Source organism: Anguilla anguilla, chromosome 8, assembly GCF_013347855.1.
Source record: "Anguilla anguilla isolate fAngAng1 chromosome 8, fAngAng1.pri, whole genome shotgun sequence".
NCBI lineage: Eukaryota > Metazoa > Chordata > Actinopteri > Anguilliformes > Anguillidae > Anguilla > Anguilla anguilla.
Window position 1 is genome coordinate 38251343 of NC_049208.1, and position 26563 is coordinate 38277905.

At 47.0% G+C, this 26563-nt stretch overlaps 1 protein-coding gene across 2 annotated transcripts in view; it reads right to left on the reverse strand.

Annotated features, from left to right (window-relative positions):
* Positions 1 to 26563, reverse strand: part of trappc9 (trafficking protein particle complex 9) — a 308154-nt gene that overhangs the window by 193019 nt on the left and 88572 nt on the right. For both annotated transcript variants that reach the window (XM_035429796.1, XM_035429795.1), the window contains 3 exons: positions 20319 to 20445; positions 17895 to 18027; positions 11672 to 11835 (listed from right to left, as the gene is read on the reverse strand). In XM_035429796.1, the coding sequence (XP_035285687.1) occupies positions 11672 to 11835; positions 17895 to 18027; positions 20319 to 20445 (424 nt within the window). The remainder of the gene's footprint in view (positions 1 to 11671; positions 11836 to 17894; positions 18028 to 20318; positions 20446 to 26563) is intronic.

The following is a 26563-nucleotide window of genomic DNA, read 5'->3' on the forward strand; positions in this document are numbered from 1 at the left end:
GTGTAGCACAGTGGGTAAGGAACTAGACTTGTAACCGAAAGGTCGCAGGTTTGATTCCCGGGTAAGGACACTGCCGTTGTACCCTTGAGAAAGGTACTTAACCTGCATTGCTTCAGCATATATCCAGCTGTATAAATGGATACAATGTAAAAATGCTTTGTAAAAGTTGTGTAAGTCGCTCTGGATAAGAGCGTCTGCTAAATGCCTGTAATGTAATGTAATGTCTTGTTCAACGCAAGGTCAGTCCGTTAAGACTGTGGTCAATGCAGGCCGGTGAAGTCTGTCCCTTACCACAGATCATGGTTCAGGCTTTGATCGTTAATTCTATCATTACACAAAAGCTAATGTTAGTGGAAACAAAACATAAAAGCCCATGTAACCTTGGGAGATTTAATTTTCAGGATGACTTAAGGGGCATTTGCTCGTTCTCTGACCGTGAATATTAAACATGACAAAACGTCCCTCTGGCGTGACAATCTGAAAAGAAGCGAACGCACAGGTGACTAATTAACCCCGTGTGGACTGGGGGACCAGTTGTCCCGCCAGTGAAATACCTGGGACGTCCCCGTCTTTAAAGCCAGTGTGACGTGTTTTTGGAGCGGGGGCTGGCGTTAGGGGTCTCGGTAATGAGAAGGCCCCTGCGTTACACGTCTTGCTTTGGGGGGGAGGACCCTCTCGAGCTGCTCCGGGAGCCCGGGGCCTCGCACGGCTCGGCCGCTCGGCCACGCCAGCTGCATGCCGATCTGCGCCAATTACCCGCCGCGGCAGGGGGGGCGGACAGGTTCTCAAAGCCGGCCCTCGATTCTCTCCGCTGTCTGGGGGTCATTTCGCCGGCCGTCGCTGAGCGCAGCGTCCGTCACGCGCTCGCAGGTGACTGGCACCAAGAGGCCAAGACGCTGGGCACCGCTTGGAATTCGAAAACATTTTATAACAGTGAAATACAAAATCCAGTCCTGCACACAGTCCGCAAAGTCAAATAAAAACAATAAAAAATAGACCTGTCCTGGATTCAATCAACACGAGTCTATAACTTTGACCTTAATTAGTCAGCAGCCTCAATCAACCCTTTTCATAAAGAAGAAACCATTGCTGCAATATCATGCCTATTTTAGTCGGTTTTCTTTCAGATATGTGCTCGTCTTTGTCCTGACTGCCACAGGATACTGCCTGCTACAGGAAAATTAGACTTTGGTTTTTTGGAGACACTGTTGCGTACTGAATCAACATGATGATGTTCATTTTAATTGATCATCATTACCCAATCTGGAGGCCCAGATGCATCACCCCGCCCCTCAGAACTGCATATTAATATACATTTATTCGCTTGGACTGTCTATTTTACCAGTTAGTGTAATTCCTCAGACTGTAACCCATTGGCCAACATTTGATTAATTGCTCTGCACGATCTCGAATGACATTTCTGCTCCCATTCATTCTGTCTTAATTATTACGCCAGGTTCCTCCTGAGATTCCTCCCCATTGGGGAGTTTTGTCATAGCACCGTTTGAGTGTTTTACTACTTTGGAGTGTTCTACCTCATCTGCTTGCTTTTAGGGGATTCAGGCCTGGTTTTTTGCCTGTTTTTCCATTTGTTTTCCTCTGTGAAGCATCTTAGCGCTATACAAACAATACAAATAAAACTGAACTGAATGGAATCATCCACTTGGTGGATGGCCAATCAGAAGTGAACTTGAAGTGAATGTCCATTACAAAACAAACATGCCGTCAGACCTCCAGCTCTTATGTTAGAAGGTGTTTATTATATTTCTTTATAAAAATCTGGATAAAGTACACACCTTTATGTTGTGGATTAATGAGCACTTTAAAATGATAAATCGTGATTGCAAAGGGTCTTTTAAAAACGTGTCATTTTCCCTTCCACTGTGATTAACAGATACGTGACTAGCAAACCGATATCTGATGTCCCACTCTTTCAAACCCACATGACGTGTCTGGGGCTGGGCCGGTTGTGACAGCTACTGCTACAGGTCCGAGTCCCCAGTACGTCACACGCCTTCATCACTGACCGAATCCCGGCCACGTTTTTTACATGCTTTTTAAACTCTCGCTATTTTAATTCAGTCTCTCATAATGTCTCATAACTGAGCCCCTGCGGTACAGAACTGAAGCAGCCCGCAGCGTGTCTGTCTGGGCTGGAGACAAAGCGGAGCTGATCCGGTGAGTTATAAACTCGCTCGCGCTGTCTGAGCCCGTTCAGACGACGCGGGGGTCAGCGAATCAATCGGCTCGGGTCACCCGCAAGATGAAACGCAGCACTTGGAGAGAACAGAACTTTTTTTTTTTTAAACTCTGTTTAAAGGGTAAGGGCCGGTCACGTGATGTCAGCATCAGTACTGAGGGTTTGTTTCAGACTGCAGTCGCACGCCTCGCAGACGGAGGCCGGCGCGTTCCCTTCAGGCGAGCGCTCAGAGTCGCCACCGGACTGACGGCACCGAGGTAACGGCGGGAGAGCGCACGGGGCGGGACCGGGGTCGGGGCCCGGGGTCGGTGCCCGACGCCCCTCCCCAGAGGGGCTCCGGGCTGCCATGCTGATACAGCTGCACCTGGAAAACCCCACACCCCCACCCAGCGCACCGGGTGCAACAGAGGAAGCACAATAAGGAGAAGGAGAAGGAGAAGACAAGGAAGAAGACGAAGAAGACAAAGACGAAGAAGACAAACTGCCGGTGACTGTGTTTCAGTAATCTTGTGATTCAAATGCAATCAACTCCTTATAACTGCACTCCGGATAATTGGATGCTTAGCATGCAGCTAGTGATTAGGTTTTTAATCCTGCCGACTTCACTAAATCTTATTATGTGCATACTCTGGTTAAGTGCATACAACTGTGTAGAACATTAGTGTGCAGTGTCAGTCTTGAGCACATGTAGTTATCAAGAGTTGACTCAACAGGACCACTTTCTGCAATACCTGCAGTTGCTATTTTACTTTGGAAGATGAGATGTGTATTGAGTGCAAGACTACATATACAATCATCATCATGCACCTACAATACTACATATACAATCATCATCATGCACCTACAATACTACATATACAATCATCATGCACCTACAATACTACGTGTACAATCAGCATGCACTTATACCACATATGCAATCAGCATGCACCTATACCACATATACAATCAGCAAGCACCCACAACACTACATATATAATCGGCATGTAGGCTACCTATACCACATATAGAATCAGCAAGCATCTATACCACATGTACAATCAGCAAGCACCTATACCACATATACAATCAGGAAGCATATATACCACATATACATTTAGAAAGCACCCATACCACATATACAATCAGCAAGCACCTATAACCTTCACTGGGTTAACCTTTTTACCAAGAGAGGACACCAAACTTTGGAATGTTCCCTATAACTTTGATAATGACTGCCACCCACTAGCTGAACTCCTATATTAGATTTTCAGCATATTACTATAATTACATAAAACAGCTCACATTAGTTAAAGTGCTCCATGTCCTTGATTCATATTTTATCAAAGTGAAATTTCAGACATTCCACACACAGCCCCTAAATTGGGCTGACACTACCCACCCTGCCTGAGGCCTCTATTCTTAGAGAACTCCCACACAAATCCGGCTTCCAAAAGTTCACAACTTTTCTCTCCGCCCTCATCCAAATTAGAGTTCTCTGTTCGGTGCTCAGACGTTGCCTGTTGGATAGGCCCACGGATCGATCTGCATGCCCCTTCTTAAATCCTGCCACCTGACCCCTCCTCTAAGGCAACAGGGAAGAGAGCCTGGATTCCTCAAGCTTGGACCCCTCTTAAAATTTAGAGCCCCTGGAACAAAAACAAGGACCACCAAGCGGTTAACACCACTGTAGGCAAAACTAGTTTTGTTTGCGAGATGAATTTCCTTCACAAAAATCTCCTCAGCGACTCATAGTCAGTGCTAAGCACTCTACTGTATTACTGTAGGGTCACTGAGCGTAAAACAGATATTAACTGCAATGCGGTTCCACGGCATATTGAGTTACATTAGTTGTTGTTACACTGCAATAGTTTTCTGTAGACCTAGAATGTCATTGGTAGCTCACAGGCTACATGCCCCAGCTTGTCACTAGAGCATTGTGCTACATCAAGCTGCAAGATCAATAGCAGACAAAACTTAGCATAAAAAAACATCCCAGACGATCAACGCATGTACTTTTCTCAATTCCTTGTTCTGCCATGGCGTCTCAGAGGGAAGAGGTCTGAGTGTGCTGCATGTAAGCTTCTCAAATCCAAGCAGACTCTTATTTTGAAATCTCATTTTGTAGAACCCGCAAGTGAGAGACTCAGCATCCCAAAGCATACTCAGGTACACAAATTAGGTTCATCATCTGTCCAACAAACCATACTTAAATTCAACAGCACACTGAGGACAGCATCAATGACTCATTGAAAATCTAATTTTTCAGTAAGCTTTCTGAGAAGGCAGAAGGCCTTAGCAAGTCAGTAATTCCTATACTGAAGTGCACCGATCCCATTGCATCTTGGGAGTTGTTCTGGAGAGGCCTAACGTGAGTCGGCAGCTGAAAATGTGCAGCGACACTTCTCTGAGCACCCAGACTTCTCACGGACACAAGTGTCTATTATACTGATGGACTCCAACGTGACCCTTGGTGCGAGTTTGGTGAACGGAGCTTGTTCCCCTTTTCCATAAAACACAAAATGGAGGGACTGCTGGGTGGCTCGTCCGGTTCAAGTGCACGGTACTGCCAGCGTCTGCTGTGGCCTGCAGCCCTGTGGGGCGCCGCGTAACTGACGGTACGGTTGCTCGGGTTTATGGAGGCTTTGGTTGGCAGAGATCCGCATCTCAGCGCTTTTTCGTGACACCAGTTGGCCGCTCGGGCTCGCTAACGCTACGCACGAAGCTTCTTCTTCTGAATTACTGCGCAAGCTTTCAGTAATTTAATAACATGTAATGAACTGATCACATCAATGTTTTCATTAAATACACTACATTTCCAAAGATACGTGGACACACATTCCAAAGGTATGTGGACACCCGAACATCACACCCATATGTACTTGTTGGACGTCTCATTCCAAACCATCGGCATTAATATGGAGTTAGCCGCCCTCTGCTTCTGTAACAGCCAACACCCTTCTGAAAAGACTTTCCAGTAGATTTTGGAACATGGCTGCGGGGATTCACTTCCATTCAGCTACAAGAGTATTAGTGAGGTTGGGCACTGATGTTGGCAGTAAGGCCTGGCTCGCTGTCAGCATTCCAATTCATCCCAAAGGTGTTTGAGGCGATAGATGTCTGTGTAGGCCAGACATGTCCTTTCCCACAAAACTCTGCTTTGTGCATAGGGGCATTGCAATGCTGAAACAGGAAAGGGTCTTCGCCAAACTTGGAAGTGGACAATGAATGTCACTGTATGCTGTAGCATTTATATTTCACTTCACTGGAACTAAACCATGAAAAACAGCTTCAGAGCATTATACCTCCACTAAACAAACTACAGTTGGCACTATTCGGGCCAGTACAGTTGGCACTATGCATTTCGCCAAACCCAGGTTCGTCTGTCAGACTGCAAGATAGTGAAGCGTGATCCATCACTCCAGAGAACGCGTTTCCACTGCTCCAGAGTGCAATGGCAGTGGGTTTACACCACTCCGGCCGATGCTTGGCATTGCACATGCTGATCTTAGCTTCGCCATGGAAACCGATTTCATGAAGCTCTTGACGAACAGTTATTCTGCTGGCGTTATTTCCAGAGGTATTTCGGTACTCCGTAGCGAGTGTTTCAACGTGATGAAATCAATGATGATTTTTATGCACTAGATGCTTCAGCACTCGGTGGTCCCATTCTGTGGGCCTACCGTTTCACAGCTGAGCTGTTTGTGCTCCTACACGTTTCCACTTCACAGTAACAGGGCAGCTCTAGCAGGGCAGAAATGTGACAAACTGACTTGTTGGAAAGGCGGCCTCCTATGTCAGTGGCACGCTGACGGTCACTGAGCTCTTCAGTGCGACCCACTCTACTGCCAATGTTTGTCTATGGAGATTGCGTGGCGGTATGCTTGATTTTATGCACCTGTTAGCAATGGGTGTGGCTGAAATAGCTGAAACCACTAATTAGAAGGGGTGTCCACATACTTTTGGAAATGTAGTGTAGTCTTAAGAGACATCCATTCTTTCTGGGAAAGTTAAGGTTGTTAAACCCAAAATATCTAGTTATAACTTTGTTAATCTGTCGGAACGATTTTGAATCTAGAATTACCAAACATTTATTGCAGCTGGCTGTCACACCATAACAAATCTGCTGGTAAACTCTTCCTCTCGGTTGTATTTCATAAAACTTTGGCTTGAAAAATCATTCAGGCTTTTAAAAAACCCACTTCAAAACTTTTTTTTTACTGTTAGGCTTTTAAAAAACTCACTTCAAAACTTATTTTTCAGGTTACTAGACAGACTTGTGCATTTTAGAAATTGTCGACAGTATTCTGGTTCTGTTGAGTTCGCCAGTTGACAGCATGACAGCCCTTTGGCTTTGTACATTTTACATAAAGGGGTATTCAAGGGGTTGACTGCAGAGTTTTATGCAAAACAGTCACCAATTGCATGTCTTTTTTGAGTGATAGCACAAGCAGCCTATCAAAAGTGGCAACTGGAGTCTGTGGTCCGCCTCCAGATTCAGGCCTGGTTTTGCTCCAGTTGTCTTTTAAGTACCGGGCTCAAGGCAGTGTCCTACTTGGGAATGAAACCTGCAACCTCTGGGTTACAAGCCCAGTTCTCTACCCATTATACTAAACTGGGCAACAAATGGTAAGAAAAAAGAAAAAAGAAGAAATAAGTAAATAAATAAGGGGGAGGTGCCCAGCAACACAATTTTCAGACTTTAATTTCTGTGAGAGGAAGTGTTGAGCAGCGCGTCAGTCAGAGCATTGATCCCCAGGCCGCCCAGGTCAAGCCCTACATCCCCCTCCCTCCTCCCCATCCCCGCTTTCCAGTAGAGGCCTCTCTCACAGGAGCGCCCCGCGCACCGACCATGCGAGGCCGGGTCATCAATCGCGCGGCCTCCGGAAAAAAAAAAAAACAAGCCGAATTAAAAGGACAAAAGGTCGCCCTCGGTTCTCCCGGCGAGGAAACGGGCCCGGTCGCTTAATGCCTTCTAAAGGTCTTTCGTTTAAGCCGCGCTCCGGTGCGCTTAATTGGCTCGGGCGCCGTATGCCACGTAATGAACCCGAGCGCGAGGAGCGGCGCGGCGCGGCGCGGCGAGGGGCTGGAACGCGCTTCGCCTGCTCCACCGGCGCGTTCCGGGGGTTTGCGGGCGGGAAAGCCGTTATTTTACGCCCCTTGCAACAATCCGGCGAAGGCGCGGGGGGGGGGGCGGGGCGTTTGTCGGAGCGGACGCGCGGATAATAGCCGGTACACAAACTCGCTCCCCGCCCGGGGATAAGGGTGTCAAAATGGAATCTTTTCCCACCGGGCGCAGAGAGAGCCTCCATAATTAAAGCTAAGGGGAGGCTGCTCCACAGTGTCAAAACCAACTATTTCTCTGCTTTTTTTTTTTTGCTCATCAGCGCTTATTAAAATTGTCAGCGTCCCCCCTACCAGCGCCTTGCTTCTCTCCAGTGTCCCCAGATCCAGGGCCACCCCTGGTTTTCAGAGCAGACAGAGACATATGAGCTTCTTCCCTCACCTCTCACCTGCTTTTAGCCCTATGTCGACAACCGACCAGAATAACGCGCCTCCCAGGACTCTGTGTCATTTGCTTCATGTTGGCTTAGCTGGCGGGAGAGATGGAGAGCAGAGCAGAATTGCCAAGATAGGATCAGGAACACCGTCAACTGTTTTTGATCCTATCTGTATCGAGGGTGATATTTTTTGCCCTTGACTGTGTGCTCACGCTCTTGCTTCAAACAAATCTTTTACAGCTACAGCGGAGTCCGTAAGCATTTGGACAGCAACACAATTATTGTTGTTTTGGTTCTGTGCTCTAGCACATTTGATTTGAAATGAAACTAATTTGAGGTGCACTGTTGATGCAAATATAAATAATCACTACTCATAAGAAGAATACAAATGGCCAGCTACAACAGGTATGGCTTAGGCTATATTAAGAACACACAATTGTATGAGTGTGTTTCTGTGTGCATGCCTGTGTGTACATTACTCATATCTCAGCAATGTCTCTGTGCTAATACCTATGACTGTGTGCACGTGTGTGTGTGTGTGTGCGTGTGTGTGCGCGCGCGCAGTGTACACACATACTTGTTGAAAGTTCCCTTTCCATTAGCAAGATCAACATCATCTTTTGGCAGTGACACTATCTTTGTAGTCAGGCACGCCCTCAAGCACCATTTAAATCCTGCACGATACACTCCTGGAGGGCATATTGCCGGCAATTATTCACCAATTAACTGTTCGCTGAATTCACATCTTAGTGCTCCTGCCATTGTTCTCTCCAAACGCATTTTCTGTCTTATCAAGCCAGTGAGTATTTCTCTTCCTCAGTCTTCTCAAATGACAGACAGAACTCGCATTTTCCGAAAGAGAGAGAAACAGCAGCACTTCAAGTAATGTACTGCTATTTAAGGTGAAGTAATGTTCCGGAGGACTGAGCAGGATAAGCCATTTTCTGCTCTTTATTTCTGGTGCGTTAATAAGAGCCGGGACCATTTTCTGTTCCGAGACCACGGGGGGAGAGCCGCAGCGGAAAAGCACCTGCTACCACGCCGCGCAAGCGGCTGTTCTTACCGCTTGTTCGCCGTTCTTTTCTTAGCGCACGTTGCTTTCTGGCTTCTGTAAAGCAGACCAGGTGAGCACATGTTCCAGACTGAGCCTTCTGGGCTTTCTCCCGTTATTCAAGCCAACGTTTTTTCCCCAAACGGGGGATTTCTATCTCCTCAGGCAACTGTGCTAGTCTGGATCAGTGAAGGTGGAGGGGTATGAACTCTTAAAGAAATCTTCATCTAGACCAGGGGTGCACAGTGAGGGCCAATCCATTTCAGGATCTCACTCCAACTTTTGCCCAAAACTATTTAATTAGCCCCAATCATTTATTTTGCCATATTTTTTTTTTTAGTAAAATCATGAACTATAGCCGTGGACTTTCCATGTATCCATGGTGAGAATGTTTTTGTGGTCTGAAATAGGAGTGAACCAGTGCTGGTGCATAGAGCTGTGGGGTCGGAACAAAAACCAGCACACACATCGGCCCTCCAGGACTGGAGTTGAGCATCCCTGATCTAGACCCAGGGTCCGAGTCTGACCCAGCGCAGTTCTGAGTGTGGGAAACAGCGCTCGCCATACTGTCCCCGTCAGACCTGGCGGCCCTCGCCATCACTCTGAGGCCCCCACTCCAGCTGCGTTAGCGCCACTCGTCCCGCCCGGTCGGCTTGGCAACATCAAAGGCGGGTGTCTCGAGCGCGATCGCTCAAATCGGACGTGGTGGCCGGACTTCTGACGGTGGGGCGGGACGGGGCGGGGGGGCGGGGCAGAGCCGCGTACTGATTACAGCTGCATGCGACAGGCAGGGAAATTCGCTGTAAAATGGGAACGACACTGATGCAGTTAAAATGCGCTTGGTGTCTGTCTCTACCAACCGGGTCAGCGAGCTTCTTAGGAACAGTTAAATGACAGCATAGGCATCCAATTACTGGTACGAGGCACTCCATGTACTGGATCTCTTATTCTTCAGCGAAATATTAGGAAACTGATAAGAGAATCCTGATACACCTCTTAAAGCCAAACACCCTGTGAATTTGAATTTTAAGGATCACAGCAGTTTCCTGTGACCTTATTTTCACATTGCTCTTGAATGGAATTGTGAGAAAAGTGGGATACTGTTCGGCTTGTCCTGCTAATGCGCAGCACATGAGTATGCAACGCACATCACAAGCTAGCATGCTAGTCTTGTACCTGTATACACACTGTATGAGGCACACACAATACAGTGCAGTCCATAAGCATTTTGACACTGCTACGATCTGTAGCGCAGCACGTTGGATTTGAAATGAGACAATGAGCCTGAAGTTAAACTTTCAGACTTTCAGCTTTAATTTGAAAGTAATCAATTTGAGAGTTTTTCATTTACATCCATGGGGAGTAAATGGGATTACAGCCCTTTTTTTATGCATAGTTCTTCCATTTTTCAATTTCAAATCTAATGCGCTGGAGTACAGAGCCAAGAAAACAAAATTTGTGTCACTCTCCAAATAAAGACGGACTACACTGTATACATACATGGAAGGAAGAAACCACAGCAACATTTGCATTCTCTTCCCTGAAAAGGATATGCAAACCTAGCGTTACTGATGTATTGCCGCCCCAAAAGAGCCTGTAGATATCAACAGAGATCATGTTTTGGATTGCTCTCCTCTGATACCATGTCAACCTGTCATAAACATACAAACCCAAGTGTAAATAAGTAGAACTTGTATAAGTTGTATAAGTTTTTTGATTTAATGATTTAATGATGCAGTTAGGTAATCGCCTGTCTACCCAGATGGACAGAAGAGGAGGAGCGTAACACCTGCGGAGAGCGCACTGCCGCGGTCAGACGGACGGAGAGGGGAAATGAAAGCGAACGGCGAATGTAGGGGAGAGGAGGCGAGAAAGCGAGGGACCGAGTGCGGAGGGGTAAAACGAGGAGAGCAGGTGCGGGACAGCGTGAGCTAACAGGAAGCGAAAAGGCGTGAAGGGCTGGGAGACAGCGGCGGGAGGAACCACGGCGACGACCTGTCACCTCTGAGGAAAGACGGGCCAGCAGAGGAGACCCAGGGAGCTCCGTGGTCTAACGGACCAGACCGTCTGCCATCTGTGCAGATGGACCCTACTCGTCAAACGGCCTGCGTTGTGCTGCGAAGGCATACCAGGGAACACAGGGCTCCTTCCGAACACTGAACCACCACTGAGGCCCATCACTGTTCACTTATTAGTAAAAACCAATGTGTTTTCTCAAAATGTCTGTCGTGCCCAGTCCCCTGCCTGCGAAACAGGAAACAGGCGGGGAGATGTGTTTAATTAAGGCGGGCTTCTCGACCGGATCCCCGCGGCTCAGACGGTCAACTTTTCAAACTCAGCCGACGCCCGTTTGTCACCTCAAGAGACACTGAGGTCACACACGTGCGTGTTGGCATGGCGACAGCCTGCAGGCATTGATTAACCGAGCAGCGGTTTCACAGGACTGCGAAGTGCTTTGCGCCGATGCCAGAAATACGCTCTCCTTCCTCTAAGTGCCTCGGGTACCGTGGTCTTCAGAGGTTAGAAATGAAATGCGGAGTTACAAATGAAACCCAAGGAATCTGATTGGTTGGACACTGTCTGATTTTATAAATTGTAGTCACATAACGGCGTGGTAAAAGCATTGGGGCGTCCAGTCACATACTTTCCCTGGGGTCTATCGTAATTACTCCACCTACCAGGCCAGAGGTGGCTTTGCCTTTCCTTTATCACAGGAGGGTCTAACACACAGCCCGGCGAGAAACATTTATCTCTTGAAAAATATTTGAGCATGCTGTCTTCAACGAATGCGCCAGCATTAATGTCCTCAGTGCAGCCCACAAAATAAATATTCCTCGCTCTCCTTGGAGAGGTACACTCCATTTTTATTATTATTTTGGATTTATTCACTGGCGTCTGTGTGCGCAGCGGAAGAGGGGCCGGTTTGAGGCACTCCCTTACCTTTGGTGCTGAGGGTCCTGGAGGTCACGTCGAGCGTCTCCAGGAGCTCGGTGCCGATGTTCTCCAGCGTGATGACCAGCTCCTGGGTCTCGCCGTTGAAGAGCTGGACGGACACGCAGCTGGAAAGCTCCTCCCCCGAGGGAGGCTGCAGGGCATTCGCTGACCTGCAGGGGGCGAGAGAGAGCAAGGAGACTGAGACCTGGGCAGGAGGTGGGGGGATGGAGTTGAGGGCCCAGTCCACAGTCTGTATATGCAGGATACACCCCGTGGGAAACATTGTCTGTCAGAAACTGGGGCCATTGACCCATGACTTTTTGTCCATGAATGGTACTGGACCCTCTTTTCTTGTAGATTCCAGAAGATACTTTCTTTTTATTTAAAGTCAGAATTATACCACTTTTTATTCATACTGTTTAATCAATAACAAAAAAAAATCTATGGATCCAAGGTATGGCGAGCGTCATACCTTGCCATACCCAAACAAGGTCTCTGGCTATTGCTAGCCAACACAGCTAGCTTCACAGTTAAATGGACGATAGCTAGTTAGCCAACAGTTAGTTTTCAGCACACAATCAAATGTTAGCTACTTGTAACAAGTCATTAAGCTATACTATAGAACCAAGTTAGCTAGCAAGGGAACTAGCGAAAGTTTTTGGGTGCTTTGAACTTATCGAACAAATACACAACATGATGTAGGCTATCAACATAATGCTTACTAGCTACCTACAAGACAAACAGCACTTCACATCCACAGTTGTGCAGTTTTTCTGTCCTTTTATCTGTCCAAAATTATCATACTCACCTGCTGTCGCTAGTCGTTTAAGATTAATACCACCACTAACTGCACGCCACCGCTACTCACGCACATTTCAACAACAGATCAATACCGCCACCTACTGAGCACCGCTACTCACGCACGTTTCAACAATAGATCAATACCGCCACCTACTGAGCACCACCACTCACACACGTTTCAACAATGGGGAGTCAGTAAGAGACATTTATTGTTCTTGGCCAGCCCTCAGGGTCCAGCAAAAACACGCTTAAATAACTCACAAAATAAGCATTGTGCATTAGGTTTGTCCCTATGCAACCACAAAGCATTCCAAGGTATAAAATAAAGGTTTTCCAATCCATCATTTTCACTGGACACGCGCAACGCTAGTCCTAGGCCTGAGATTGACACGCTGCGTGACTCTTCAGCACTGTTCACTGTTACACAATCAGCCAGCCACAGATTTCTGTCTAAATGAAAAATCAGAAAAAGAAAATGGCGGTGTCAAACGGTACAGCAAGTGTGAGAGAGACGCTGTCGGCTGGGCACCGGAGAGACTGTGACCGGAGAGGAACCCCTCTGGAGCGTGCGTCGTGCCAACCGCAGCCCGCTCGCACGACAGCGACGAGGCCAGGCCCGTGCCCGCCCCCCCATTCCACAGCGGGTCTTGGCACGAGGACAGGCCACGGGCTTAAAGCGCACGGTGCTGTCCATCTGCAGGACCGTGCAGATTAAACATATCCGGGGCGGTGGTGGGTTGGGGGGGTGATGCCGAAGGGAGAGGAGGGAAAATGGCCTCTGAGTTACTCTGAGGTGAGGGACGTCCGGGTAGGTCCTGGTATGACCCTGCGGAAAATTTTTACGCCAGCTCTAAACACTACACATGTGAAAAGTTGATGAATTATATTAATATACTCCCCTGTCTTAGATTTCTTTGCACTCTTGAAGACCAAAGGGAGATAATCCTTGGCTTTTTTGTATTTCTGTCCTCCAGAGTAAAGAAACTATCAAGTATGCAAGTACTTTTACGTCACCCAGAGTTATGTATGTGATTTATGTGTTATTTATGGGGAAGGAAAGTATAGGGGGCCAAAGCTTTCTGTACACAAGCTGCAACTGAGCACAAGGCCTCCATACAACTACTGGTGGATTCATGAGTTCTCGCCCATATTCACCGTGACATCTCGGCTAAATGGTTTCATCCGAGTATGAGCCGTTTCAGAGAGACTGCTCCGGAAAAACCTCACAGAACCAATTAGCTAAATCATGCCAAACCAGGGACGCGTCAAATTTTTTACGTTTTAATTAGCCGACCCTCAAGGGCTTCATTGGATAAGCGAGGTCTCGCAGATTGGGCCGGCCTTGCGTGCGGAGGTCATGCTTTAAGCCTCGAGAGCAACAAGAGCAACCGCATACTGTAGAGGCCTGTGTGTGTGTGTGCGTGTGTGTGAGTGCGCTCGTGCACGTGTGTGCGTGGTTGTGCGTGACGCAGTAAGGCTACTGTCTTCAGCACAAAATCAACATCAAAGCAATGGCAGCTTTAGAGTAACGTTAAGAAATGCCCTCCATGCCGTGCTGGGCGTTCTGCAGGCTGACCTGACGACATTCAGAACGCCAGACACCAGCTGAAGGCAGCAGAACACAGAGGGTCATACTGGTCGTATGTGTGGAAATGCACAAATAACGGGGGAAGACAACCCTCTGTTTTTAAAAAAAAAAGGAAAAGGTGACTCACAGGAAATACCAGCATTTTTCTTCTGCATTTTTTTGCAGTTCCAATTTCCATTCGAAGTACAGCCGAAACGAACAAGGACCCACAAAATGACGAATAAGTGTTTTTGAGTACCTACAAGCAAAAAGCAATCGGGAACAGCGCAGAATTCAAACATGGCGGTGTTCTCTCTCAGTGCACGCGTGCAAGAGGAGGAATGTGGAGAGGAAACTAAACAGCCTGAAAAATAAAATAAGCACCTGCAATTAACTAATTACCCGCAGGTACGTAGGAGTCGCCTTCGAGAATTGAAAGGGCAATTTATAAATGTGTCAGAGAAGAAAAGGAAATAATGATGCGAGCGATTTGAGGGGTGACACTGAAGAGATTAACCCCCTTTGCCCCAGGGCAAAGCAGACGGTAGCTTGTTCAGATTGGTATGTGACACGTTCCGTTTCCTCGAAAACCTTTCGGCCGACTTTCAACACCCTCAGCAGCGTCATGTTTTTGTAGCCGGACAACCTGCCAGGCTAACGAGTTCATCGCTTTGCACCGTTAACAAGGAGCGCATTTGTGTGCCAGTCACTTTGTCTGAGGAGGCGGGACCGCACACATACGAGTAAAATACACGGACCTGTCAATCATGTCGCCCGAAAGCTGCCAGACTGAAAATTAAGCTGTACACTCCCTACCTTGGGACAGAAATCTGGGGGAGGTGGGATATTGGGCGGGGGGGGGGGGCTCCGGAGAGGCCAGGTGCACAGAGCTGCCCAAATCGTGAACACTCAAAAGAGCATGTTTCAAATGAACGTACGAGAGAAAGCTTGGGTAGGGTTGACTCCAGTTCAGTCAAGGCGGGTGAAGTTTTCAAGCCAGCAGTGCTCAAAATAAGGACATGGCTCTCCTGTACGTAAGATGCCACTTCAGCCCTTCCGCCCTTACCGGGAATGCAAATACTTGATTGTCAGAATGCTATTCTGAGGGGTGGATCCTCAAGGACAATACAGCAAGCGCAGTTAGAACCCTTACTGTCCAGTTGCCAACACTATCCTCACCATATTAGCAGCTCATTCACTAGAATACTGATGAAAGTAAAATAACCGTGCAACCATGGCCAAATAGCGAATGCAATTCAGAGTTTAATAAGGCGTCATTTTTTTAGTAGTGAACACGTGACCTTTCGCCATCAGATCTGCCTCCATAAGATAATTTCTGAGCGAGGGTTGAGCTTCGTCTTGAGGCTGCCTCTTATCTCAGTTGCCTGAGCACGACTGGAAAACAGGCATCGGCGTCGACTTATCTCTGAATGCGCGAATGAAGTAAGAGGCCGGCTTAATTGTTAACTCTGGTTGATTTGCCATTATCGCCATGAATTGCAAACTCGCCCTTCGTTTCGCAAGGCATTCGTTTTTAATTTGGCACACAAATAATGGCTGAGGACAGATAATGACTAAAAAAAGAAACAGTTTAAACACAGAGGAAATCAGCTGGAATGACCGGCAAACGGACCTCTCCAGAACTTCTGAGCACAGCTAACCGGCTCGGCTCGCAGAACGGCACCGTTTCTAAAGGACGAGTTTTTATTAAAGCAGCGCGGTAAGCTGGGGTCGCCCGAGCCGCGGCGGTAAAGAAAAAACGGAGCGCGCAATTTGAAACGCGACGATGTCCTCAGTCCCAGGCGAGCGGGTGGGCGCCTCCCGGTGCCTAATTCAGCTCCCGCGCAAACCGGATTTTTTGAACGAGTCGCGAAAGTGTGGCTGGTTACGGCTCCTCGTTTAAAGGCCGGGATACGTCGCCTGTGACCAAACCCCGGGGGGGGGCAAACCCTCGGTTCGTTATCGCCGAGGATCGCATTGCGGAAACCGACCGCAACCAACGACAGCAGAAACGTGCGCACAAGCCTGCTTTATAAATGAATGCTGCAGTACCACGTTCTTTAACTACTAATGCTACTACAGCACTCTTATACTCAACAAATGGAAGTTACCAGCATACTAGTAATACGGATAAAGGCTTCAGGAAATGATTTATGGCACCGGTTCTGTTACAGAACTAAACTGGTGTTTTTTTGATGCATACAGGGGGACAGGCAGTTGGAAACCCACACCAGGCTCAAGAATAAACACGCGCGCACAAAAAAAACAAAACAAATCGTCGCCGTCGTTTCAAAATGTCATCCATCAAAATCAGAAACTGAACCACTTTCCTGAAAAGCAGAGGTGAAGACTTTTCTCATTTCTCAGGGAGAACCAAGTTAACTTTTTTTTGTCTTAGGTTTTTTTTTTCTTTTAAACCTTCTTCTGCCCCACCCAGGTGCACTGTACTGTGACAGTCTGCTCCAGTCGTGAGACAGTCCATTATTTTCAACACTTCTCCCCAGAAATGGATTTTCTCTTTGAAGGGCTTATGAAGTTTTGGGTAGGTATATAGAGTAAGCTCAATTTCCATTCCCTCCAGAAAGAGTCCCTTCTCCTCAGTATCTGTTTTTATTAAAAACTGAAGCTTGTTTTGATACATTTTCATGACTTTGTTGCCGACCTTATAAGCAACCTGCATTTTTAATAAAGTGTTTTTATTTTTTATTGTGTTTCCCCCAATACAGCTGCTATAAATGAGGAGAAACGGATCGAAGACTTCAACAATAAATGAACTCTAACATTATCGCGGAGATCAAATTTTGATCAGTGGAGAGTCTCCACACAAAACTCGATTTTTGTCCAGGACTAAGCTTAATTCGTGTCCGTGAAAGCGGCCATTTAACACGTACCAACATTTCTGAATGAAAAATGACCACATTCACTTACTGCTGTGATCCGTGATTGATGTTATACAGTAATGAGAAACGAAAGCCTTTATGGAGGACGTCATCGCAACGGACAGATTATAATTTTTAGAGTGTTAAGAGGGTTTACATTAAAACGTGAAAAAAAACGCTGCCTAAAAATATCACCGAGGCGGCTAGCTGCGCATTAATCATAATGATAAGACGGCCGTTGAAAATTCGGACGTGTCCTGCTATCTCCATTTGGGTCCGTTCCTTGGCCGGTAAAAGCCGGCGTGCATTCATTGCAAATGAGCTATGCACCAAGGCATCTGTATCATTTCCTATGTGTATCATAAGCATTTATAAATTTACACAAAATGGAGCCCCTGCGGCAATGATGTATAGGGGGAGAGTTATACTTGCTTTTAGTGCGGAAGTGAGCTGACCCAAGTAATTGCTCAATGTTGCAGGCTAGAAAGTTACCTCTATAAGGAAAGGAATAAAAACTCAAGGCAGTAAATACATTCAAGTCTACAAAGCTTGTGCCTACTCACAAACTCATAAACTCATGTAGTGCACAATTACCCCCCTTCCCCCCCCAGGAGTAAAGTCACCGTTAACCCTGGTAAATAATTCTACCGAACTGGAGAGCGGGTGACATGTTCATGTGCAGCAGAAGCCAGTCAGTCATTTCTTGTTTCTGGCAGTGCTAGCACTAGCGAGCTGGCCTTCACGACCGAGCTTTCACAATGACACTGGCACAATTTATCAAAACCAACATTTCATAAATGAGCAACTATCAACTATTAATATGAAGTATTACACATTATGCAGTCATGGTGCGTGAGGAGAACCATCAATGTACACACACACACACACACACACACACACACACACACACACACACACACACAGTTAAAAATCATGTGTCACAGCACACAGACCGGCAGAGGAGGCGGGGTCACACACTCACCGTGGGAGGGAGGTGCTCAGCTGAAGGCGTGGCAGTGCGGGCACCACCTCCACGGCGACCCCGCCCGTCTTCACCCCGGGCAAGCTCTCCAGCAGGCAGTCGCTGTTCACGCCAAACACCGAGGTGTGGTACCCTGGAACAGGCAGGAAACGGGGGCTCAGATTTCTCGCCTGTTTTCAAAAGCAGGCACAATCACGTCACCAAGATTGTCCTTGCATAACCGGGACCCGCAAACAGTTGTCAAGAACCTCCACATAATGTTCAGTAACTAAATCAGTAACGGTTTCTAAATTAAACAAATGTACGTCACGCTTCCGTCAAAATGATTCACAAGCTGATATTTATGGAACTGTAGCTCTACATTACCACACCTATCTAGAGCATATTTTTAACTTTCTGTTTCCTGTTTCCATATTTGAAGTTATAGAGTTATGAATAACATCCATCCATCCATCCATTATCCTGGGCAGGGTCCCTCCCGGGGGGTTCTGGAGCCTATCCCAGTGTGTACTGGGCGAGAGGCAGGAATACACCCTGGACAGGCCGCCAATCTATTGTAGGGCACATACACGACTCACTTACACGCTTATATGGGCAATTTAGAGTCTCCAATTAGCATAACTGCATGTCTTTGGACTGTGAGAGGAAACCAAAGTACTGAGAGGAAACCGACGCGGACAAGGGGTGTAAAATGAGTAAAAATGTTTAAAGTCACCCTTTAAATTGACTGTGGTAGAAAGAAGTGAATGCTTGTGAAGAAAAAGCTTGTTTGATTTGGTCTTTTTGGTTGTGGCAAACGGTGGCACCACGCTGGTCCAGTGGATGCAGCCGCAGGCCCAGCAGCGAGCGTCCGGACTGCCCTCCAGCTGTGCTCCGCTCTCCGCTCAACGAGAGGAGGGCAGCCGCACGCGGCTCGGCGGCCATCGCGGGAGCGCGGGGCGAGGGGTGAGGGGCGAGGGGCGAGGGGCGAGGGCTGGCAGCGCGGGCCGGGGTGGCGGATTAGAGAGCGGCACACTCACGGATCGAGAGGCATTAGCGGCCGGCGCCTCTGCCGTAAGCCGTCCTCGAGCAGGAGATGCTATTTTAAATGCAGGACAATAACTAGCGAAAGCCGTCCGACGCAGCGGAGGTATCGCCGGCGAAAAGCTGGGCTCCCAAGGTCGGCTGGAATTTTGGGCTCCGGTTTTTTCAGCCGCAAACCCCGCCGTCTGGCCGTCTCCCCCCAAAACGGCCCACAAAGCCGTTAAGTCGTGCAAGGCCGCCGCGTGCTCAAACTAATGAGATGTTCAGCCAGGTCTAGCGAGCGCCCGCCCGACAGGTGGGACGGCTCCGGGTTCGACGGACGCCCGGGACCTCGTGCTGACGCAGGTGCGGCAGGTGAAGCGGAGTTCCTCGAACCCCGTTCAGATCCCATAGACCGTGAAAGGTCAAAGGGTGCGCACCCTGAACGTGACCTTGCGCGACCGCTGCGTTTCTCACTAAACACTTTTTGATGCGATTTACGGTTGGCAGACGCCGTAGCCAAGCCTTAATGATGCTCACTAACACGCAATGCAGAGCAAGCCTTTCTGTAGACATCCCCCAGGTCTGAAAGCAAAGCACCGGATGTGCCACAATACATTAGACAGATCATTACACTGGAAAGTCAAATCATTTACCGTGGACTATATGCATGCTTGTGTTACAGTCGATTATGAATGATCAATATCCAACATTCACATTCTTTACTCATTTTATTTGAAGAAATGTATATATTATATCACTTGAAATAATACGATTTGTTTATCTCTGACCAAATAAGCTGAGAAGAGCCCTTTGTCAGAGCCAGGCTAGAGTTCTACAGGGGAAAAGCCAGGCCCAGGAAAGAGATTCCATAGCGCAGGTGGGTAGAGCTTCTCAGTGGCTGTGCTTCACGGACGCCTCGGGCCACATGTTTAAACTGGAATGTGACTGACCAAAGGGACCCAGCCACGTCCTCCCAGCAACTGAGTAGGGAGGGGTGTGTCAGGCCCCAGCCTGGTTTTGGGGGCTGGACAGAGGCGTCAGCGTGTGTTTCATTAGTTACTATTCAAGTTACTTTTCTGGGGATGCCAGCACTTTAAAGAAATGGCATCCCTATGACTTCACACTGCAATAATAATAATAATAATAATAATAATAATAATAATAATGGCTTTTCAAACAAGGTGCTCAAATTATCCACCTAAGAACGCAAAAACAGACAACACATAAAGGGCAACATAGAACAGATAAAATTTAAATGAGAAATGAAAATAATATCAGACGACACAGATGATTCACTACGAAAGCACAAATACACGTGCCCAAAAAACCGTAGTGTGATCAAGCCGCGATCACACGGCACCCTTACATTAGGAGACTCCCGAGCGCCAGGCCGGGTGGCGGGTTTGGGGAGGGACTCACCGTTGACCGTGATGTTGCCGGCGGTGCGCGGAACGCCCACCAGGGTGACGGGGTAGAGGCCGGACTCCGCGGGCAGGGAGAGGGCGGCGGGCAGGGATTCAAACTCCACCCCTGACGTCAGGAGACCCTGGAACGCAACGCATGGGGTCAAACACCCCTGGCGTGATAGACGTTCCACAGTGTGGCTTCCCATTCAAACAAATGAAGAACGTGGGACTTCTGAAGGCAAAATAAAACTTCCCCAACAATATGATTACACTCGATTCACCATAACTGTGCAGTTTTTTTCTCTCCCAAGTTCCTTTCCGTAGTAACAATGGGTTTTCAAGACTCACCAAAGAACAAAAAAAAAAAAAGGCTTCTGAATGTCATTGGTTGACTTGGGGAAAATTTAAACAGACCACATCACCTGCGCATGTCCAAATATGGCACTCAGGTATGGATACACCCCAAATATCCACAGCAAATTTGAAATGCACAGCGAAAAGGATGTAACTACTGTCCTGGTAAAACAGCAGTTAAAATGCATAGCGTTTTTTATTGAAAGGATTAGGATTTATTCCATCTTTCAACAGCAATAACTTAAATTAGGCCTATATCTCACTTTACAAATAATAATACTGCAGTGCTTTTATGTAGGTGCTCATAAATTGACACTGATGGGACTGTCACTTAACGGGACTCGATGGTTCATTACATCTTGCCTCTCTAAAATATGTGCTGTACTTCAAAAAGCGTAATTCTTCAAAAATCTGAACGCACGACTTGGGCAAGAATGAGAAAGACGATACTTTGAGTCATAAATCATGACAGGAGGACGTCTGAACCAAGATGGATGACAAGGCCAGATTACATTTCTGCATTAAAACAGAGCGAGCTAAGTCTATCCGTGGGGAGCATACAGAAATAAAACTAATAACAATGGAAGTAATTCTTCGAGTTATATTTTCGACAACAGAGTGGATTTCGGGAGGCTGACGTTCTCTCGTGGTATTGTATGTGCAAGCCTTCCATCACAGCAGCTGATGATCAATCTACCTCATCTTCCAATGATATCATGCAGATGAAAACACTCCCCCAGCATGCCCTAGCTCTTCAGCAGAGTGAGAATCGCTAACGTTCACACCACCCCTGATACACATTCACTGTTTTTCCAATCAAGAGAAAGAGATTAAAAATGAGCAGCCAAGATCTCGACTGCTGGGCTTAGACAGGCCGAGGCCTGGCGTGGTACCAAGCCGCAAACCCGACGGACGTTCGGGGTCACGGCGGGGCGTGGGGGCGTGGCAGGGGATCAGGCGGGACCTGACAGACGCGACCGCCCCCGCCACCCCTCCCCCTCGGTCTAAATTGGCACATCTACACCCACTCAGGCAGCTCTGTAATGCAACCCGAACACCGTCGAGCCAAGGCACATTTCCCTTCTGTGACTGAGCCAATTAAAAGTACTGGATTTCCGCGCCTCATAATGCAATAATTCACTTCTTTGAGATGAGGTGCACCATTTCGGATGGGCACAACAGCTCCGGCTCAGTAATGAGCTTTCAGTCTCAGCTTGGAAAAATTAAAAGCTTTAAAAGCCTACCTTCAAAACCGTGTGACCAAACGGTAGGACTGACTAGCACTGCCTATTTCCTTTTCCATTCAGTCTCTACGTGTGGCATGAGCTGTCAAGTCTGTGGCACACCTGAAAGAGTCAGGAAATTCGCAAATTCCTTCCATTTCTTTTTATGGACTCTCATCTCTGGAACTCCTTGAGCGTAAAATTGTTTCGAAAAATTAATGAGGTGCCAGGAAGACTTTTATAGCAAGCCTGGGTGTGGTTTAAGGAAGAAGAGAATTCTAAACGGTCATCTCATTCGCAGGCGGCGGCATCACCTTTCCAAAAACCCCTGCCCCTGTGACACTCGATACACTCCCATCAAGAAAATAGTGACCTTGTGCATCGAACTTTAATGTATCCACGGTAACCTCATCCCCGAGCGGGAGCAGTAGTATGTTGCGTGGCACCCGCCGTATCCTTGTTGACGTGATTGGCCGTTTTTCCCCGGCAACCATCTACACAGCGCCAACTAAGTGTGTCCACTACAGCCTCAGCTCGAATCTCCTCCTGAGACCCACACTTGATTGAAGGCTCTTATAAAGGGTGACCACAACAGATACACTAGATGGTGATTTAAGACCCAAGGGTGTCCTGGGATTCAGCTCCGACTAAAACCGCAGAGCGTTGTGAGCGCTAGGCCAGGTTCTCTGCAGCGGTTCCCAATCACGATTGAGCGAATAACTCCGCTGGTTATAAGCTTAACCCAGAACTTATGGAGAGCTGTTCTCAGAGCGAGAATTCAGATGCAAAGTCAATTAAAACACTTTACGGCGCCGTGGTATTGACTCACACGAATCACTTCTACCGATTAAAACCCCGAGATGGCTGCGTGTGGTTCGTCAACACGCAGGACTGCAATGTAACTTAAAATCTTGGACAAAGGCCTGGTGCCCTCAAGAACAGAGCCTTGCAAACTGCCCCACAAAACCAAACAAGCATGTGTAGCGCTTCTGTGCCAGTCATTCAACGCTTCATCTGTGGTACTGATACTCACAGCCCTAGACATGAGAACGACTTGTCTCCTGTGTTTCCGAGATAGCCCTGCTGCATCCTCAGCTAATCATCCAGAATGACATTCTGCGTTCTGGCACCCTCCTGCCAGATCAGCAGTGCTGAGTTCTGCTGGAGAAGGCCAACTTGCTTGTGTGTTAATCACAAGAGTACTCCCACCCAGGGTCGGCCACCAGATTTCAGCCCCGTCAAGAGTCCTGTGTGTTTTCCGAAACCATATGGAGGAATCTTGAGGTTGGATTCAGTTGAACTGACTGCACATCTCCAGGGAGCCTGCGCTATGAAAACTACAGTTGGGATTTCACCATGGAGAGCTAATAAGCTGCAACAATGACTCAGGACCCGTTATCCTAGGAGTAATGAGCATAGCAAATACTCCTTCACTGGCATGAAACAGGACAGCACATTGTTGGAATATTTATATAGCATAGTCATGAATTTGGTTTGTGATGTATGTTGCAACATATGAATTAATGTAAGATACGAAAATGATTTTCATACACTAACCAACAGTTTAATTGCTCATTACTCAAGTATATACATACCAATACCCTGACGTACACAAATGTTCTGATACAGTAAACATTAATCACCAGTTGGTGTGGACCTCACTTCATCTGTTTACCTCTTTTTTCCTCTTTTCTTCCTTACGGTTTAATTCCTAGGGCAGTTACTTAGCAGTTAATTACTGAGCACTTTAGTAACTGACTTTTATTGAACATTACTGATATATGTTGATGTTCCAAAACTGAGCACAGATCACTGTCTGGTACTTGTTGACAAATTGGGCTTGACTGACTGAAATAACTCTAATGATTATAAATAAACAGACATTTATTTTATCCATGCTCACTACAGTTTTCTTGAGATAAAAAACAAAATGCTTGCAGAAGCAGGCGACAGAAACAGTCAGTGAAAGCCAGTGCCAATGGTACAGCCAGCCACAGGGCACTGTCCACATCACTGCAGCAGGCAGCTATTTTCCAGCTCGCAGCAGCATGAACAGGGCTGAGGAATTTTTCCAGCGCAATGTAGCTGAACAAAACCCAGTTTGGCTGCGGCTTTTGCCACCGACGGGACAGGCAGCCATATGAGAACCAATAAGAATCGCTGCAGCCGTAGATGCTTCATCAAACAGGCGGGTCGGTCTGTGGACTGCACGCGCTCATCATCGCCCTGACCAAGTGAGCTTTGTCTCAACCTCAGCAGGCTCTAATGACGACAGATTTGGTACCCGCTCTTAGTGCCAGAGATGCTACGACATGCGCCGCAGGTGATTCGCTGAAATACACTGGTGATTCCAAAGCCTGAATGCTTGACGCGCATTTAAGAGACCTGCAGTGCCCACCAGCAGCATCCGAAAGGCCGGATTAAATAAACCCGGGTCAAACTTGGATCACAGCCGTACATGCTGCAGCTCGGGTGTCCCGCAAGACCGTGCGCAATTTGCTATTCTGCCCCCCACAGACAGAGGGCACCACCAGCAGTCTGTCTGCACCATTTATGCAGCCGAGCAGGAGGTAAATTTACGTAGCTTCTGCAGCTCAGCCGGTTGACTGCGGAGCAGAAAGTCACTGGCGGCTGGCTACACGCTCGCACGCGCCCTCCTAAAACTGGCAGTTTTTGCATCCTGTCCCGAACCGAGTGGTGACAGCTACGTTCATATTTAGCCAACCCAAATTGGGAAAGATAAGGAAAAATAGAAAGGGCAAAAAAAAATAAAGTGTTAACACCTTGTCTTTAGAAAGCTTATCGTCGGATAAAGACACGGCGCTCGACGAGACTATTTTTACGCGCGGCGTAAACGTGCAGCATCAGCGCGATTTCACGACATCCAGCTGCGGATGACGGGCCAGTACAACATGTCACGCCTGACACGCATAACCGTTACTGCAACGTCTTGTTTATTTGGCAGCCTTTTCACGTCTTCTTCATTTAACCGAGACATTTATATTTAGCACCAATGAGACTAATTAGGACGCAAACCAGGACATGTGGTTTTGGAGCTGAGCTGTGTGCAGCCATCTCCCAACCAGCATCTCTCTACAGACCGGCGTGATCATAAGACTGCAGCGTGCGGCATCTTTTCTTCATACGCAGGTTTGCGTTAATTAGCACACCAGGTGTGCGGCAGAAATGTACTGTCAGTTACAAAAGGCAACGGCAAACACGCTACGTTTTATTTTAATTGCTTGCTTGACTGTATCGCTGAATGAAAAGTGAGTTCAGTCAACTGACATATTATATAGGCCACAACGATTTCTCGGTGTGGTGGACACTCACAGAATGCTCCAATTAGATCACCAGACTAATGGCCCCAGAAACCATCAGCATCAACTGTAATTCAAATTCAAAAGAAACAATATAACACAAAGCAAGTAGGTTCGATGTTTGCAGTTCCAGAATATAACTGTCATGGTTTCAGTGAAACAAAATATCAAGGAACTCAAATAAATTCATGTTGTTGTAACAGAAAATTGACCTAGACAGGGCATTTCCAGACTGCAAAATGTATTGGGCTTTACATGCAGGAAGAGAGATGGGGCATTTTGCATTTCGTGGCAGGTTGTTTTCAGAGATAATTGTAATGCCTTTAGGATGCACATTATACCGTATATCACCAATACACCGCTCATTGCAGCACAAAGCACAACACTAAAACAAATACAAAGTGTACCACACTTTGAAAACATGAGACATTCGTCCCTGGCTTTGGTCTACCGGGATAAAACCTGTATCAGCTCAAACATCTGTTCTCTCCTCTGCCTGTGCCCTCTGTGGTTGTTCAAAAAAAAAAAAAAAAAAAGGAAAAAAAAGATTTCAAAAAAAGTCAGTTGAGGGGAAAAAAAAAAAAAAAAGAATTTCTGGAAAGTCTGCTGCCCTCAGCAAGCAAGCACTCTCCAGTGTTCCAGAACCTTCCTCTTTCCAGTAATGAGCTCCACTCTCCATGTAAACGATACTGAGCTCTACACTTCATGCTTCCACTTCCTACCCAAACTGCATTTCACTCACTGCAGCACAATTTCAGAGTTCTAGAACTTCCACTCTCCACCCAAGTGCATTTCGCTCACTTCATAACACATATCCAATTTCAACAAAGTAAACCTTCTACCAGAGATATCACAGGGGTGTTAATAAAGTTAGAACACATATATAGCTAGCTATATGTATTATACAGCGCAAATGCTTTTAACTAAGCTATACCTGATATAGTTCTGCAGTAATAATTTGTACCATCCATTAACTATCTATCAGTATTGTACTGCTTTTATATTTTTCTACATAAAATGATACCATTTGTGCAAAGAAAGAAAACCCCTTTTTGGCATGTGAACTTTATTTCAGAACAAAGGGCACCGGTAAAAGTTTTAAGAGAAGTAAACTTTTTTTATGCACAGTCTTTCCGTAATTTGTGTCAGTACTGTATGTGCAAGCTACATTCATTAACTGCATTATTTATCCCATCCCAAGCTAATTTAACCTCATCTGGTAGCACTCAGTATCGAAGAGACTGCTAAACAACAACCCACGTTATTGTTTTGTCTGGAAGGTATATCATTAGGTAGCCTAAACATAAAGTTCACATGTGGGTCGTGCAATCCGTGAAGACAAAATAATAACCAAGGAGAAA